The 17528-nt window shown below is 47.2% G+C and overlaps 1 protein-coding gene across 1 annotated transcript in view; it reads right to left on the minus strand.

The window, feature by feature from the left end:
* LOC138510849 (vitellogenin receptor Yl-like) overlaps positions 1-17528 on the minus strand; it is a 909900-nt gene that overhangs the window by 257377 nt on the left and 634995 nt on the right. The window contains exon 15 of the mRNA XM_069626522.1: positions 9584-9793. Within this exon, the coding sequence (XP_069482623.1) occupies positions 9584-9793 (210 nt within the window). The remainder of the gene's footprint in view (positions 1-9583; positions 9794-17528) is intronic.

A 17528-nucleotide genomic window follows, 5' to 3' on the forward strand; every position in this document is an offset into this window, starting at 1 on the left:
AACAATAGAACATCCCCTGAAGTTTCAGGGCCTACCTTACTAGAACAGGAGTTGGCGGACTGCCTGTCCCACCTCCACATCTTCCACATGTTGCCCCAGACAGTAGTGCCTGGTGAAGGTATGCAGCACCGCCCAGGAAGCTGCCTGGAAAATGTCCACAAGTAGTATACCAGACCATAGAGTTGCCGATGACGCAGTGGCCCATGTAGAATGAGCCTTAGAAGTGCCCTTCAAAGGCTTGCCAGCTTTTGCGTGACAAAACGAAATTGTAGATGAGACCCAACTGGAAAGTCCCTGCTTGGAGATGGGTGGTCCCTTGTTGGAGGAACCAAATGCCACAAACAGCTGCTTCGACCTCCGGAAACCCAGAGTACGGTTCACATAAAACTTCAGTGCCTTCTTAACGTCCAGAGAATGCAGTGCCATTTTCTGGCCATGTGGTCGCATTAGCAATGAACCCTGGTAAAGCAATGGAAGCAAGCTTGTGAAATGCTGACGGCACTATTCAGGATAAAGTGCGGATTAGTAGCCAGGAGAACCTTGCCCCTCATGAACCTCAGATACGGTGGCTCAATGACCACCACCTGCAATTCTGACAGACTCCTGGCCGTCGTGACTGCAACCATAAATGCAACTTTCCATGAGAGAAAGCTCAAGGAAGCCATCGACATGGGTTCAAACGGTGGCTTCATCAGAGCCGAGAGAAACACTGAGGCTCCACACCGGTGCAAACTTCTTCACGGGGGAAATGTCCGAAACAGTCCCTTCAAAAAATGTTTAACCAACTGATCACTAAAGAGGGGCGTAACAAGTACAGGAGAATCTGGGCCGGAGAGATGTTGAATGGCTGCACTTCTGGATGCTCCTCACACCAGGCACAGAACCTTACCCCCTTACGCCCACACGATACATTGGTAGAAGGGGAGTTTGCCGCCTCTAAGATCCACTGACACTCCTGTGTGAGATACCTAGATGACCGAACTCGCCGTGGTCAAGAGCCACACAGCCAGACAGATGCTGGATTGTGATGCCACATTCTGCTTTCCTCCTGCAACAGGAGATCCCGGTCCGCTCCTAGACAAAACGTCTCTTCCACAACCAGATGTAAGATCTTAGAACCATGTCTGCCTGGGCCAGAATGGTGCTACCAAGATCACTCTGGTACTTGCGCACCCACTGGCTCGTTCTCCGAATCAGTGGAAACAAGAAACCCATACGTGGAGAGGCCCATCCACTGGAACGCATCCCCAATCTACTCTGGATGAGCCACTCTTCTGGCAAACCCCAGACACTGCTTGTTTTCCTGCATAGCGAACAAGTCCAGCATGGGAGACCCCCATTTTCAAATGATTTTTGCAACCTGTTCCTCCTTAAGCCACCACTAGTGCAGCTGACTGGTGTGTCTGCTGTGCGCGTCAGCCTGAACATTCTGAAACCCCGGCAGATGGAAAGCTACAATATGGATCCCCTGAGCCAGGGAACATTGCCAGACCTAAGCCTCCTTTGACAGGATCCGGAATGCGTGCTGCCCCGCTTCCTCAAACAGAACATCATGGTGGTATGGTCCATCAACACCCGCACCACAGTACCCTGAAGGCGAGGTAGAAATTACTCCAGAGCCCAGTGCACTGCTCTCAATTCTAGCACGTTAATATGCAAACCTGTTTCCTCCCGAGACAGTAGCCCCCGTATCTGACTTGTCGAGGTGCGCCTTCCACCCCACCTAGGAAGCATCTGCCACGATCGCAGGGGCATGCCTCGTACGAGATGGTCTGTACACATCCACCACCTAAGGGCTTACACCGGTCCCCGGGTAACGACCACTTTGTCTGACCACAACCCTCGACTCTGCGACCACCTGGCTGAGGAATTCCTGCACTTGTCTCATGAACAGGCAGCAATTTGGAACAAGCAGAATGCATTACGCCATGGCTCCCAACAGTGACATGCAACTTCGGACAGACCACTGTACCATGGTCCTACTAGCACCTTTGGACCGCAACTTCACCACTCTTTCGCTGGAAGGTTTCACCAGATTGTCCTGTATAAGAAACTGAGCCCCCAGAAACACCAACTCCCTAGACGGCGTCAGATAGGATTTTTCCAAGTTGAAGGCGAATCCCAGCTGTTGCAACAGGTCCATGGTTACCATCAGAGACAAAGACGTCCATTCCGGCGACAGACAATTTACCAACCAATCTTCCAGGTAGGGGTGCACATGATGGCCTTCCCTGCGGAGAAAAGCAGCCACTGGAGCCAGACTCTTTGTAAATGTCCTGGGAGACTACTTCAGGCCAAACGGGTGGACAGGGAACTGGTAATGATCTTCCCCTACCACAAAATGCAGGAACTTACGGTGCTTTGGCCTCATCGGGCTGTGAAAGTAGGTGTCTTGCAGATCCAACGGCACCAGAAACTCTCCCGGTTGCACCGAGCGGATGACATGAAGTGTGAGCATCTTGAACTTCAGGTATTGCAGATTCCAGTTTAGTCGCCGATGATCTAGAATAGGCCTCCACTTGCCATTGGGCTTTTATTACAACAAAAAACCAGGCATACACCCCCTGGCCCCGCTCTGAGACCGGAACTGGTTCTATCGCCCCTTTCTGCAGCATGAGGACAACCTTCTGCCCCAAGACCGCCACATACATGGGCGCAGGAGGGATGCCGAAATTCCAACAAGTGGCTGAGACATAGTGTAGCCAGCACACAGCGGTCTGACGTGATAAGTTGCCACTCGCCAACATGGTTCACCACCATTCCCCCCCCCCAACAGATTGCCCACATGGCAGACATTGTTGAGATTTCGACTGCCTCCCTTTAGCAGCCGGGGCGCGTGCACCCTTCTAATGCTGTGCCTGAAAGTCCCTGCTCTTTTAAGCAGACTGGAACGAGCGCCTGTAGCCTTGAGACGAATAGCTGCAGCGTCCGTAACCTCCATTTCAGGAGGCAGCAAACCGGGCATTACCAGAGGCTCCACGAAAGGCCCGAAATGAACAAAAAGGATGCCCACTCTGCAGGGAACCAAAAGATGTTACAGTCAGTGTCCTCTTTCATGCCCTTCAGGGCTTCGTCGATCTTTCCCCCAAACAAGTGCTCACCCTTAAAGGGCATATCCACAACCTTATGTAGGACTTCTGGGTGAAAATCCATACATTTCAGCCAAGCCTGCCGCCGGAGGACAACCCCATTATTTATTTGCTTAAAACCAGACTCTGCCGGGTCCACTGCAATGCTATGGCTGGAGGCCTCTCTCTCTCCCCGCCCCCCCCGCCCCTCGCAAACCGGCAGCATTGCCTCCTTGCGGTGTTGCTCCAGGAGCTGATCAAGCATGTGGGCCAACCTGCACCACATTTCCCTGTCATACATGGCAATAATAGCAAAGGAATTTGCAGCTTTTACCGTGGTAGCCCCCACAGTCCGGACCTTCTTCCCGAAATGCATTTGTGTAGGCTTCTGGCCTTATGGCTGGTGCCGCCGACACCACGGACTCGGCCGTGGGCTGTGACACGAGCAGGGGTCGAAGTGTACGAAAAGAAGTAGTGGAACTATGTTCCCTGCTGGCCTGTACCCACTCCCCACAAACCCCATAGCCACGCTCCCTCCCACACACAACACAAACCCCCAAACTCTTGCACCTGCTGTTTAAGGGAGCGTTCAGTGCAGTGCACTGAAAGTGCAAGCTGCAACGTCTTCCTACACTTATTTTAAAACTAAACCATACCGGAACGATTTCTTTTTAAAATAAAAAGTATAGGAGCTGTAACACGTAATTTAAAAAAGTAGAGGACTGCTCCCGCTCACTTTGACCACTGGACACAAGACATTTGGGAGTTGATCCGGGTGCCTTGAGCTTCTTTTCTAGATGCCCCTTCACCGCAGGTTCAGAAAACGGGTGGCGCATAGTGCTCGGACCCTCCTACCACACGTGGTCCAGAATCAGAACCTGAGAAGACCAGCTTCGATCGCTTTCCCATATGGTCAAAGAGAAAGCAGTCTTTTCGTCGTTCTTCAGGAGCCAGACCAAACTCCTGACACGCCTTCGCCATCATGGCATGGAAAGGCGCAGGCAGTTGAGCCGGGCTACTAGGCTGTTCTACCTCAGGATCTGTATCCCATGCATCGTCACTCGTCGGCGATGAAGACATCGTCGACAGGTTATCACACGAAGCACTCTCCTGATCCGAATCTGGCAACTCCCGTTCAGGATGACTTCTGGGACGGTCCAACCCAACCGGCAACAGCAATGGCAACTGCACCAGAGGCGACCTAGGTGCTTCACCAGGCACACTCAACCACCGGAGCCACAAGGCTCAGCGGAGGCGGCAGCCTCGCATCCAGCTGCCCAATAACTGGAGCGTATTTTACACCTGCAAGGATAGCAGGGACTGTGGAATCACCAACGGGTAAATGGGCGGCCAAGACCCCACCCTACTCGACGTAGACTGACATGCACCCTGCATACCCAGAGCCGATAGAGCGAATGTCTGCTTCTGTTCATCCTCCAAACCCAAGGAAACAGTACTCAGCCGGTTCCTGTTACAGAATGTCCACTGGAAGCATGAGCCCAAAGCCGGCAGACTGCCATGTTCCTCCTGTCGGCAACAAGCCCTCCAATTCCATCTGTGCCAACAAGAACAGCGGGCCACTGTCAGCAACAGCCGTGGACGGGGTCGATGACACCAGTTGACTGAAGAGAAGATTGTACCACCACTGTCAACAAGGTAACCCCCCCCCCTCCCCCCCCCGGTCGACGACTCTCGTCATCGGAACTGAGGCCTCCACAGGCCTAGCTTTCTCTGGTGAAGCAAACTTCTTGGAAAAAGAGCCAGAATGGTGCTTCGATGAGCCCCGGCTGGATGAAGATCTATGAGGGTCCTTAGACGCAGAGTGCTTCGAGGGGGAAGACTCCTACGGCTTTGCATGTCCTCTGTCCGACGCCTTCTCGGGCCTAACACCGGACACCTTTGACTTGTCCAGCCGATCCAACCTGGGCAGCGAGGAGCCACTTTCCCCCCTTCGAGTGATGTGACCAGGACGTAGAAGACTTGCCACCTCTCCCCAACACAGACGTTTCTTCTTAGCAGGGGGTTTTTGCCGACGCAGCCTGCTGGTGTCATACATGCCAACATTCTGTGACCAAAAATCTGTAGGAATCTTAAAGTTTAATAGTCAGGCGAGGAGGTAATGATAGGAATAGGGCACGTCAGCAGCCCATTGTCATTGAATGAGCCCGCCGCTGCGGGTGCATTCAATGACAATGAGGCGCCTGCCACACCTTCTGTCACCACGCCAGCTCGGGGGAGCCCTTGAAAGGACCCCCCCCCCCCGAGGTGGTGGGGGGCTAATGGCACCTTTTGTCAAAAGGCACCCGTGGCGGAGGAGCACATTTAGCCCACTGCCGTGGGCGCCTTTGACATCAAAGGCCTGCATGCTGCGCCTTCTCCCGCTACGCCAGCTCGGGGGAGACCTTGAAAGACTACCCCGAGCTGGCGTGGGCAAAAAATAAAATGGTAAAAAAAACATTCTTTAAAAAAGAATCCGCATTTGGTGCCAATAAATCGGTAGGCGGTAGGACTACTTAAAAAGCGGTATCCTACCGCCTAAATCGGTAGGGTTGGCAAGTATGTGGTGTTCAGGGGCCTTCTCTGCCATCACCAAAGACTGGCTCCCCCGGGTCGAGCCCACCTCCAAAGCCGGGTAAGTACTCTGGTTCAGCCAACCGATGAGCCAGCGGTTTGCAGTCCTTCAAAGTCTTCTGCGAAAACCTTTGGCATATCTCTCAGGACGCCGAATGATGGGGATATAGACAGACCATCCCCTTCGAAAACCTTCAGGCCGCAGGTAGCACAAGGCCTAAAAAGAATTTTTTTTTAGCACACAGATGACATACTGGACGGATACGAAGAAGCACGTGCAAACCACGAGGTGATCCAACAGGCGAAGTGGACCGTTTGGACAGGGAGCTGGATCGATGTTTGGAAGACGCATGGCCTGAAGAGGAACGGTGCCGGTCCTCCTTCGACAAGGAAGACGTTCGAGACTTTGCCTTCTATTTATCAGCTGCCGAGGCCTTGTGCGACAGTGTCGCAGACTTCTCTGGCCTGGAATGCACATCCTTTGACTTTTCAATCCTGGGAGGCTTGTCCTGAGAGGGACCGCTTGGCAGGTCAATGGAAGGTGTCTGAGGTTGGTTTTCCCGCTGTCAGCCTCAGTTCTTGATTTGCAGGGCTTGCCGGTTCGAGCAGCTCTCCAGTCGGCGTCTTTAGCTGGAAGTACTTTAGGATGAAGAATGCAGAAAAACAATGCAGGACCCCTCTCAGGACGGGCCTCGACTCAGGACTCTGAAATTTCACTGAGGTGAGTCTATTAGGACAAGTTCCAGACCTCAACACAGAACGGTGACATTGGCAGCCCAAACTCAGAGCTGGTCAGCCACAGGACAGGCCCGGGAGACTTCAGACAGCTCTTCTTCGCAGGGTACCGAGTAGATGTCAGTAATGGATGTTCCCTCCACTGCAAGGGTCGCAGCTCCCTCGCAGGACTGTTGAAGATCAATAGTAAGACAGTGCTACTCAAGGACAGCAGCAGAAGTTGGTTGCCAGGCCTCCTTCAGACGGGTCTCATGTCTCTTTACAGTTCTCACAGCTGGACAGTAGGCTTGGCTCCTTCAGGTTATTCCGAGATCTCTCCAGAGTGGGTGCAGGGGTCCTCTTCATATCCCAAAAGTCAGTTAAGAGCTGAAACTCCCACTAGCCAACAGCAGAGCTAGCCTCACATACACCCCTGCAGTGGTCCAAACAGAACCACTGACTGGAACACTCATGCGACGCACTCACACTGAAACCAGTTTGTGGATTGGGACCAAATAGTCCGAGCCCACATGTCAGGGGTCAGCTTCCCTGTCCTCGCATCCAAACTGTGGAACTCCTCGCCACTGGCCATCAGATCCCTCCCATCCGCTACGCTATTCAAACACAAAGCCAAGCTATGGCTCTCCTCTACACCCAACACACCACCAGCCTAAGCCACCTTTTCCTTGCTTGCCAATTTTCACACTTGCTTGTAACCGTATCATTACTACTCTGTACCCTTGTGCCTTATGATATGCGCCTGTGTATTTATCCTGCCTGTAACTGGATTTTTATAACATGTGCCTTAAGATATGCGCCTGGTTGCCCTCGGGCCTAGTGCGCTATACAATAAATAAAATACACATCCTGCCAGCAAACACACAGAGCCCTCCAGTAGCCCGCCAAAAGCCTCTGCTTCTTCCTGCCTCACAGGCCAGGAAGAAGGCTAATAAAAACGAAATGGCCAAAGGACAAGCCAAAAAAAAACCTTGTGGCATGGCCATGTTTGGGCAAGAGCAACAGTCAGTAACCAACCGGGGTAAACGTGGTAACGCTAATATGAAAAGCACCAAAATGGTAAAAAGTCAATTTAGCACACCTAGAGTAACCATAAATCCTTTGAGTGTTAGTCTTGGGCAAAAACAAAAGTGTACCCACCATTGTACTGCATTGTAAGATGCCTTGTAGAATGACAAGTTACCACAAGTCATAAGTTACTAAGAGTATTAACAAAGAAACTAGACTAAGGCAAACCAAGTTCCCCAGTACTGACAGCCTAAAGGACATGTCAGTTTCCCCATAACAGAGGAGCAAAAGACAGGTCCAATATATAGTACAGGTCAAGATCAAAAATAAAAGCAAAACGTTTGGGGTCCATAAAAATGGAAGGAAGGTTGCAGTTAAGAGAAATCTTTTCTAACTAAGCATAGCACAGGGGCATCATGCCGGTTTTGGAAGCAAATCCCATATCCGCACTTTCGAAACCAAACTCTGGGATTAAGCGTGTTATAAAAAAACTATTAAATAAACAATGTGCAGTAAAAACAAAATGCACAATGATTACACATCCGTGAAGATCTAGTGCTCAGAGCCTGGTTGGAATGAAATTGTGAATATGTGGTTAAATTGTATTCACCATTTTAAATTGAGCGAACAGGAAATGTTAATTTTCCTACACGCTCAGTCCATTCAATCTCATTCACCCTAAAATACCACCGATAGACATTACATTCTTGGCTGCTAAGATCAAGGTCTTAATGCTCTAAAGGCAGAGGTTTAGACGGGAAACCACATGTAAACGTTTACACGTTCAGTTTTGTGAATACACCCAAGTAATAATATACTTGTGCATAATTCCTGCAAATGGAAAAACTGCTTCAAGAGTCGGGATTAAGCAAATGACGAATTGGTATATTTTTTTTCTACATTTAGGATAGTCTGATAAAACTGAGAACAGCATGAGACAAGGCCGATAATTTGGGTACAAATGCTTTAATAATGCACAAGTCAAAGGAACCCTCAGAGGGATCAAAAATTGATTGGTTATAACATACTGGGAACCAATCAGATCCAGGCCATTATGGAGCAACACAAGCATATTTTATAGAAAAATGGGAGTCTCCAAAATGCTAATGGAACACCAGATGTTTGTTTCAGAAGAGGCAAGAGTATTGTTTCACATTAAACCAGGTATGTTTGTAGGAACCAACATTTCTAACAGTGGTTGACTGTCAAGATTGAAATAATGCATTCAATTCACATCGAGCAATTTTTTATTGCGGCACTAAAATGAAAATCTCTGAGGTAGAAGATTACATTAACAGAATGTATGGAAGTTTCGAAGGGCCATTTAATTTATACATAGACAACACAATGGGGGTGACGTTTATTTTCGGATACTTAAGTCATACAGAAAATTGTTTAACTGTCTGGTAGCTCTACAGTTTGCAGACAACTAACAAACCCGGGATATTTAGAGGGTCTGGCCTGTGTGTGGCCAATAACCATCTGTGAAAGGCGAGGCACAAACTTGCCTTAACATTTTCGTAATCAAAACTGATAGTTATCAAACATTCTGAATGGGCTCAAAATAAGAGGTGGTCACCATTTATACTTGAAGAATGTAGGTCATCTGTTAATCTGCTGTGGCCACAAACCCCACAGTTTTCTTTGCGTACATTGGCCACAAATTAACTGATGGAAGAGGTTTCCATATTTTCTTTCTCTGCATAAGGAGCACTGAAGGCGATAATGGTCAAGATTTAATGACTACACACCTGGATGAATTAATAGAGTAAACACCTGCAAATACTTGCAATAGTGGTAATTGTAGTGTAGATGTGCGACTATGACTAAACAAGTAATGTAAGGACACATTAAGTTATGTTCATGCTTAAGGTTTGGTTGTAATGTATGACTTTTTAAGTTGCAGTTCTGCCTCGAGTCCAAGCAAGTGTGTGGCTCTTTGGCAGCAAAATGGAAATCTGGCAAAGTAAGGTATAGATGCAAGTGAGAAGGTAGCAGCTAATGGTTCCAATGGGGTACAGCAGGGGGGTGCCGTTTATCGTGCGTTGCTGTCTCTCTTCAACATGCGGGCTCTCAAGTATATGCATTTTGAATTACACAAAATGCAGTCCAGATCCTTTGGAGGCCGTTTCCCCGTGTGACTGAAGCCCAATTGTGGATCCTAGTTTTGCTCGTTACTGAAACTCTGTTTAAAAGTAACTCACCGATCACTTGGTCACTGCTCAGAATTATGACTTTGCTTATGTTGGTTTCTAGGTATGTTGTGAAGACCTTCATCGTCCGCCTGTCCCACAGAACCAGCGCGGATGAGTTCGCAGTTGCCAGGTAAGGCTCATAGGCAGCAACTAGCCCCCTCTTCCAGCTTTTCAACAATGTGAATAGTCGGCCCCTTGAAAGGCTCAGAGACTGTAGACCTGCATTTCAAAATAAACAAATTAGAACTAAATTACACATTTTTAATAAACAAATGCGGTACATTAATGGGATCAAAGGTATACAGTATGTGAAGGAAAGATGTTTGAAACATTCATTCTCAGAATTAAATCGCCCATCCAGTACAACCAAAAGTAGATGGCATTTATTAGCGAATCCCATCTTTGTAAAGTTCATTTGGATGCAATAGTTTACATATGCCAATGCTAGGCTAACAGCGCCTCGATGCCACCGGGTTGTGTGAGCGCTTTAAAAATGTAAATAAACGACTAGTGTCCCAATAACGCCCGGCATACTCACCACGTTATGCTACACCCCACCCTATGCACTGCTGCCATCATGTCACATGCACCAGCAAATAGCTAAATATGCTACATGAAACTTCGAAATAAATACACGTGCATTCACGCATGGAACACTGGAGTAACTTACATCACAGAAGTGTGCTTCCCTCAGGAAGTAATACTGTTGCCCGTTTGCTCGACAGTATCTGGACTACAATTTGCAATAAAGCCCTTTTTTAAAATCTTCATGAATCCATTTTTTGTTCAGGTTTCCTCTGCATTAGTTTATAGCAGAGTCCCATTTTTTTTTATTTATTGGACATTTATAATGTCCCGATACACAGAGGGGTTTCAAGGCGCAACAAGACCAGGTTGAGGGCAACAGGGATGGAAAACAAAAACGGTCCTACTAGGCCTTGTGTCATTGGGATCATGCAAGTTCAGTAACAGGTAGTGCGGTTGGGGGGGTGGGGCGGGGGGGGTAGTGCGGAATTCCGGGCAGGGAGGAATTCCAGTCAGGGCGTAAGGGCCCATGGGGTATGCGAGTGCCAAGGCAAGGCAAACAAGTGCCAGGGGATTGCAGAGTGCAGGGGAAAGAAGTTTCATGAGCTAAGTGCGAGGGACAAGCTGGATGGGCCCGAAGAGCAGGCCTAGTGTGGAGGGAGCGCGGAAGCGCAAGTGCCAGGTTTTGGTGGGGGAGGAGACAAGTGCACGGGTGAACTTGGTTAGGAGAACCTGGTGCACTGTAATAATCTGAAGTAAAAAGGCAGCCAGTCAATAGAGGCAGAAGGGGACATTAGCAGGGAAGGAGGAAGAGAAAGGAAGGCTATGGAGAAGCTTCGGAAACTTAAGGAGATCTGGCTAGAGGGGTAGAGAGGCCATTTCAGAGGGAGGCACCTGTGGAGGAGAGAGAGATCCAACCGTACTCTCTACTTGTAGCATCTGATCTGCAGAGAGTTGGAGCTAGAAGACCGAAAGGGCTCTAGCAGGAGGTAGAAGTCTTGTGGATAATGCAGAGAGTCTTTAACGTGATCCTCGCAGCAACAGGGAGCCAGTGGAGAGATTTTAGGGCTGGAGAGATGCAGTCCATGGCCTTGAGACCAAGGCTAAGTCTTGCAGTCCTATTCTGGATTAGTTTAATGGGGCGAAGGGAGGAATTGGGCAGATTAAGGAAGAGGCTGTTGCAATAGTTCAGCCTGGAAATTACCAATGCTCTGGGGACAGTTTGTGGGAAGGTGAGGAAAGGGAGAAAGCCTCAGAGGAGATGCATTTGAAAGTGGGCTTCTTGGCAATGTCCGTAATGGAAGAGAGCAAAGCGACAGAGCAAGCGACGGAGCAAGCGACAGAAAGGAGTCGGAGATGACACCAAGGTTTCTTTGCTGCACAGGCAGGGGGAGAGGGGGGCCATGGAAGGCGACTAGCGTGAAGGAAGGAGCTGGGGTCCCGATGAGAAGGAAGGATTTTCCCCTTACTGGCATTAAGGCAGATATAGTTAGCAGTGCACCATGCCTGAATAGAAGACAGTTGGGAATGACCGGATGAGGAGGAGGCAGCGGAGGGCAGCTTGAAGGAGAGCGGTGTGTCGTCTGCATAGCACTGGAAGTTAGGAGAGAAGGTGGAGATCAAATGGGCTGGAAGGGCAAGGTAGATGTTGAAAAGCCAAAGCGAGAGGATAGAGCCCCAAGGCACACCAGAAGTAGAGAGCGAGATGGAGAAGAGAAATGGGCCCAGTTGAAACTGGGAGGGCTGATCAGAGAGGAAGGAGGTCAACCAATCCAGAGCTAGGTCTGTGATGCCAAAGGTATCACAGAGGCTATTGGGTAACATCGGCATGATTGACCGGATAAAAAGCAGAGGAAAGGTCCAGCAGGATGAGGTGGGGGAGTGGGGGGGGAGTTGGAATCGAGATTTGAGAGTAAGTCTTCACAGGTGTTCAGGAGAGCAGTTCCGGTGCCTCTGGCTGCTCCAAAACAAGACTGGTGGTCGTGGAGACAACCAGCAGATTCCATGTGGTGGATAAGCTGGGAGATGGCCAGCTTCTCCAAAAGTTTGCCTATGAAGGGGTGTAATGAAGATAGGGCGGTAGTTCGCAAGACAGGAGAGGGTGGCAGAAGATGGCAACATTTAACCATCATTTAGGGCAGTTACTGTTACCACTCTAAACTCAACTGTGCTACTATCCTTTTAGGAGATTGCAACAGATGGAGATCAAGGATAAGCAAGCCATGGATTTAGAATACACTTTAAAACATAAGGACATACATAATCACAATTCTGACCCCTCACACATCAAAAGACATACCCTGGATTGGGTAGCGGTTAGGAATAGGATTTTTATAACTAGAAATACTACAATGTATTTGGTCAGACCATTACCTGCACCTCGGCAGCAAAGCCATAAAACCTCTAGGCAAGTTTATAGTAGAAATAAGAAAAATAAAAGTTGCTGAGCCGACAACTTGTTTGGAAGAACTCATGAATCTGACAGCAGATCTGGTCCCTCTTGATAAGCTAGTGGAAAGAAAGCTCAGGTAAAAGCATTTCTAGAGAGCTGCTCCTTTTAAAATGAAAAGTATAATACCCAATTATCAAGGCTATTTTGCCACAGAATTAACAAAAACACCAGAAAGGCAGGCGGAACAAAAAAATAAAAACTGAGGAAAATAAAGCTTGGAAACTGACAAAAAGAATATAAATTGAAAATCAGAGTCAAAGAAATGTTTCTGCAATTAACAAATAAGCAGGGCAAATAACGAACCGAAGAAACTTCGAAATATTTAAAGAAATGGGAGAAAACTAGTGCTCTGGAAAGACAGTACAGTGTGTGCCGGACAAAGACGAATGCTCAATAATTCAGCAGGCATTTTCTGATAAAAGTATTGCAGCACACAACAAAATCAGCCAGAATTCAAAATATCAAGGATACCTTGACCTCTGTCCTGTATCAGTTACAGAGATGGAAAATATTTGGAAGGACATGCACCCTACTACTTGTCCTGGAGACACTTTACCCTCCAAAATAATTTTATCTTGGAAAATGGGAATGTTTCTGCACATTTCCTTACGAGATTTCTTAATGCTTCTTTCCTTTATAAATCAGTCCCATCCTTGATTAAGGATGTTGTGGTCACTACCCTTTGACTACATCCTAAGGTAGCATTTAACCTTAGACCAATTAGAAATACTCTTTCTGCTCAAGGTAATGGATACAATTGCCACACCTCAATTACAACTGGAAGCCATTAAATTACAGCACACCAAATCTGGTTTTCGCAGTAATTGCAGCACTGAGTGCACTTTTAGATCTGCAAACCCAGATGTTGTCTACATTGAAAAAGTAGCATGAAGCTGATGATCCTTCTTGACTCATCAGCCTTTGATTTGCTAGATCATACACGACTACTAGACACTTGCTGATATTGGCAATTGTTCACAGAATGTGAGTGGATGGACTCCTTGCTTAGTGGAAGGAAGTAGTTCAGGATCTGCTGGGGGGGATGCCTCCTTGGAATCAGATTTTCTATGGGGTGCCACAAGGTGCTTGCTTGTCCCCCTCGTTTAATATTTATATTAAACCACTATGTGTAAGAATGGAAAAGAACGATCTGCAGTTTACCAATTACACTGATTATATGCAGCACACAATGTAACTTAGTGGTGAATACATCCAAGATTTGGGAAAACTGAACCAAGTATATCCGGCTAGCAAACACTAGATGTCAACTAATTAGCTTTGCTTAAATAGCTCAAAAACTGAGCTCATAGTTCCAAGTAAGGCAGGGGAAACTTGAGTCATGCTTATGAAGGGTTTGTAAATTAAGGATGCCAAATTCCAGCTGTAGACAAGGTAAAAACCAAATACCTATATGGAAGCATCCTTTAATGCAGACAACCACATGAATTACGTGGCAACAAATTCAGTTTACTACTTGAAGCTCTTGAGGCAGATTATTAATGGTCTCTCAAAAACTGAAACACTAGTTTGGGCTATCATGCCAAGACTTGATTATTGCAACTCCCTTTTGGGAGGGGCTAGTAAAGAATGAGGCGATGCAGAAAACTCAGAACAATGCTGTTAGAATAGTCTGCAATATCTCCAAGCGAGAACCAGTATCTAAAGCTCGGAAAGAGCTCCACAGGCGCAGCAAGGGTCTCGTTTAAAATCCTTACTTTTGGGCATAAATGCCCGTTTGGAGCTGCTCCTAATTATCTGAAAGAGAAATTGGAATTCTACAATCCTTGCGGTCTAGTGAAGCTCACAACTCCTTAATTTATAAGAGCAAGAAGGAATGGCAGATCATTCCCAGTATGTGTTGCACAAGCATGTAATGAACCTCCAATTGAACTACGCATGGAAAAATGACACCATACCTTCAGGAAACGTTTACAAACCATCCTCAAGCGTAGTATCACTAGGAAGCTTCTGCCTGTGTCCTGCTGTCTCTTCCGTCTGTGTTTTTGTTAGCGGCCTAGTGCCCACGGGCTTTGGTGCCATACAAATAAAAATTACCTAACAGGGGCATGGAGGTCCAGCGTGTTGGTGATGGGGAGTTGAAGATTAGCAGGAACTGTCAGGGTGAGTCAGTGGTGGGAGGGGGGAATGAAGATTGTGGCAAAAGCAGCAACTGACACTTCGAAGGATTTAAAATAATGCATTACACGATGCATGCGGTGAAGCTTTACTATTGAACATGTTTTTGTTGTGTAAAACTTTTGTAACAAACTGAGTCACTAAACAAATACAAATATCGAACATATTTACAGTAAAGGAGTTCATATTTGTAATAATTGTGGGGCTGTGCTAGGAGGACAAGTTTGTCTGCACAAGACAAAATAAGGATTTTTAAGTCCTGGATACAATATTTGGAAGATTTGCTGAGACAATTGAGAATTTAAAGTATGTTTGAGATTTGTGGAAATCAAGTACATTTGGAAGACATATCAAGGAGATTTTAACACAACATTAAGGCAAATATGCAAGCCGCTAAGTTAGGTGTGTGGAGTACTGGTCACAGGTTCACATCCCAGTAAGGCAGACTTTATTTTCATATTCAAGCTTAAATTGGAAAAATGTGCGGTGGACTTCAGTTTCACTTGGGACATGCATCGTTTAGTGGTCTTCTATACAGAGGAAAACTGCATTAGGTTACTGGGATATATACCATGCCCCGTTGACATATGCATAGTTTCCATGTGCTCTGGTCGGTCTGAAAAGCAGGTAGGTCCGTGGCAATAGTGGAAATTAGTTTTGCAGCTGTGTGGATACGTTCAAGCCTGGCACACCCTGAACTTTGTGCACAGATATGTTTGTGGGTGTTGTGTCGAAAGCAGAAACATCTGTGTTCACTAAAAAACCAGAGTGCTTGTGGTGCTAGGATGCAGGGGCCAGGGTTGTGGTACTTAAGTTGGATGTAGAAGTGCATTGTTCTGCTGTTTAGATGTCTGTAGGAAGGCATCTTTAGATTGCAGTGTGCGAGTGGCATACTTGGGTCTGCATATAGAGTGTAGCAGGTGTGAATCTTCGTGTGGAGTGGTTCTGGCAGACCGGGTAGGCATTTTAGGATCATCACTGTGGGAAGACATCCCGGTGTGGTGGATCGCCGGCAGTGTGCAGCAACTGGTTCTGTGCATCTACTGACAGGAAGTCCTGTTGAGGGGTAGTTTTCTAATTATACAAGGGGGTTTCTATGGTTTGTAATTCTGCCAGGGCTTCTGGCTTCATGTGTGGCATAGTGTGTTATAATCGAGCTACCAGCCTACAAATCCTACGCAGGACAGCACACTTCCCATGAAAGCCATACCCTACTAACTCCAGTAGTACTAAACTTCGAAGTTGCATTTCTCCACCAGTCGTGTAATGACTGAACTGAGCAATGCACATTTCGTGCCTGTGTGGGGTTGCTGGGGCGGGGAGGGGGGGGCACGGTAGAAGCCTTTGGAACAAGGGGAAAAAGTATTCCTAATGAGGCGTTGATTAGGGTGTGGAAAGCTGCTTTTAGGGACAGTGTCTTGGAGTCATATTTATTACGCAAGCCACAATACATTCTGGGTTAAGTACTGCAATATGGTTACCTGCTCGGAGGAACAATGAATGTTGGGACTATTTTCCACTAGGTTGGCTTCTAGACTGTGCGAGAATGTATTTGTATATACTCCTGTGGAATTTGAAGAAAATGTCACGAGACATACAATTATGTAAAGGAACCTACACTCGATGAGACACAGTGAATGACTTGTGGCATAGGTGATGAGTGCAGCATAATGCACTCTGGGTCCTAGCCCAGTTTCAGCACTGAGTGATGCAGAGCACAGTCTTGTTTTAAGTGTCCTCTGGGGCCTCTGCAATGTGGGGAGTCCAATGTGGGACATTCTTCACTGTTGGGCATATAAAATGTTTGAACTATGAATGAGAAAGGTGCCTTTTGCGAAATGTAGCCATTTGTCACATGTATACTCATTGCAGGAGCAAACATTCAGGCACGGCTTTTGGGTAATTCGGGATAGATTTTTTCGAGAGGTGCTGTATGGCAAGAGTGCCGCTATTGAATGAAACATTCCCAATCCACCTAAAAAAAAAAACATACCTTTCCTGGCCCCGAACCCCCCCGCCCCCCATGTCGTCAACAATTGATGCGGATATGCTGCCAGGAAACGATGAGTGGACTTGGGCAGCACTTTAGAAATACTACTTTTAAAATGGAAGCACTTCATCATGTCACTCTACGATAGAGCAAAGAGCACACATGCAAATGCAACCTGGGGAGAGCATAACGAGGGCACGCCTTTTGTTCAGCACGGACCTAAAGTCTGGCAGTGCTCCATGTGGCTAGAATATAGGGGATTCCTGGTCATGTCAAAAACATTCATTTCTTTCATCTAAACTCATTTCTTTTAAGATATTTTGTGATCTGGGCTTTGGGGAGCAATCTCTCAAGTGATGTAAATGATTCCTCCCAAAAAACCCTTTTTCAAGCGGAGGCCAGACAATTCCTTTTCACCATACTGAAGCAGGGGTGTATCTGCGGGTGTAATTTCCTCTTGGCTAATCAGGGTTTTGGAGCACCCTGGCATCCCAATGACTTCCAGTTCCAAGCAGACAACCGCAAAATCATAAAACTACTAAACCATGAATGACCATCCAATTGCCATTTCTTAATGGACTGAAAAATAACTACTGCGAATGCAGGAAGGTTGGCACCCAAGCCAGAATTCTTGAAGACTGTTTTGTTTCAGGTATCACACGGGTCATGGTGGCAAGGCCATCTCCCAAATGCTGGTGTTACAGAAAATCCTGCCACTGTTGGTTTCAATTCATAAATTGGAGCTCACCAGCACACCAAATCTAATGCACGTAGACTATTGCAATACAGTATACGTGGGAGATTAAAAACGCTCTGGCCAATTGAAATCCAAGCAGGCCACATGGCCATGA

The sequence above is a fragment of the Ambystoma mexicanum genome, chromosome 6p, assembly GCF_040938575.1.
Source record: "Ambystoma mexicanum isolate Mex_15411 chromosome 6p, UKY_AmexF1_1, whole genome shotgun sequence".
NCBI lineage: Eukaryota > Metazoa > Chordata > Amphibia > Caudata > Ambystomatidae > Ambystoma > Ambystoma mexicanum.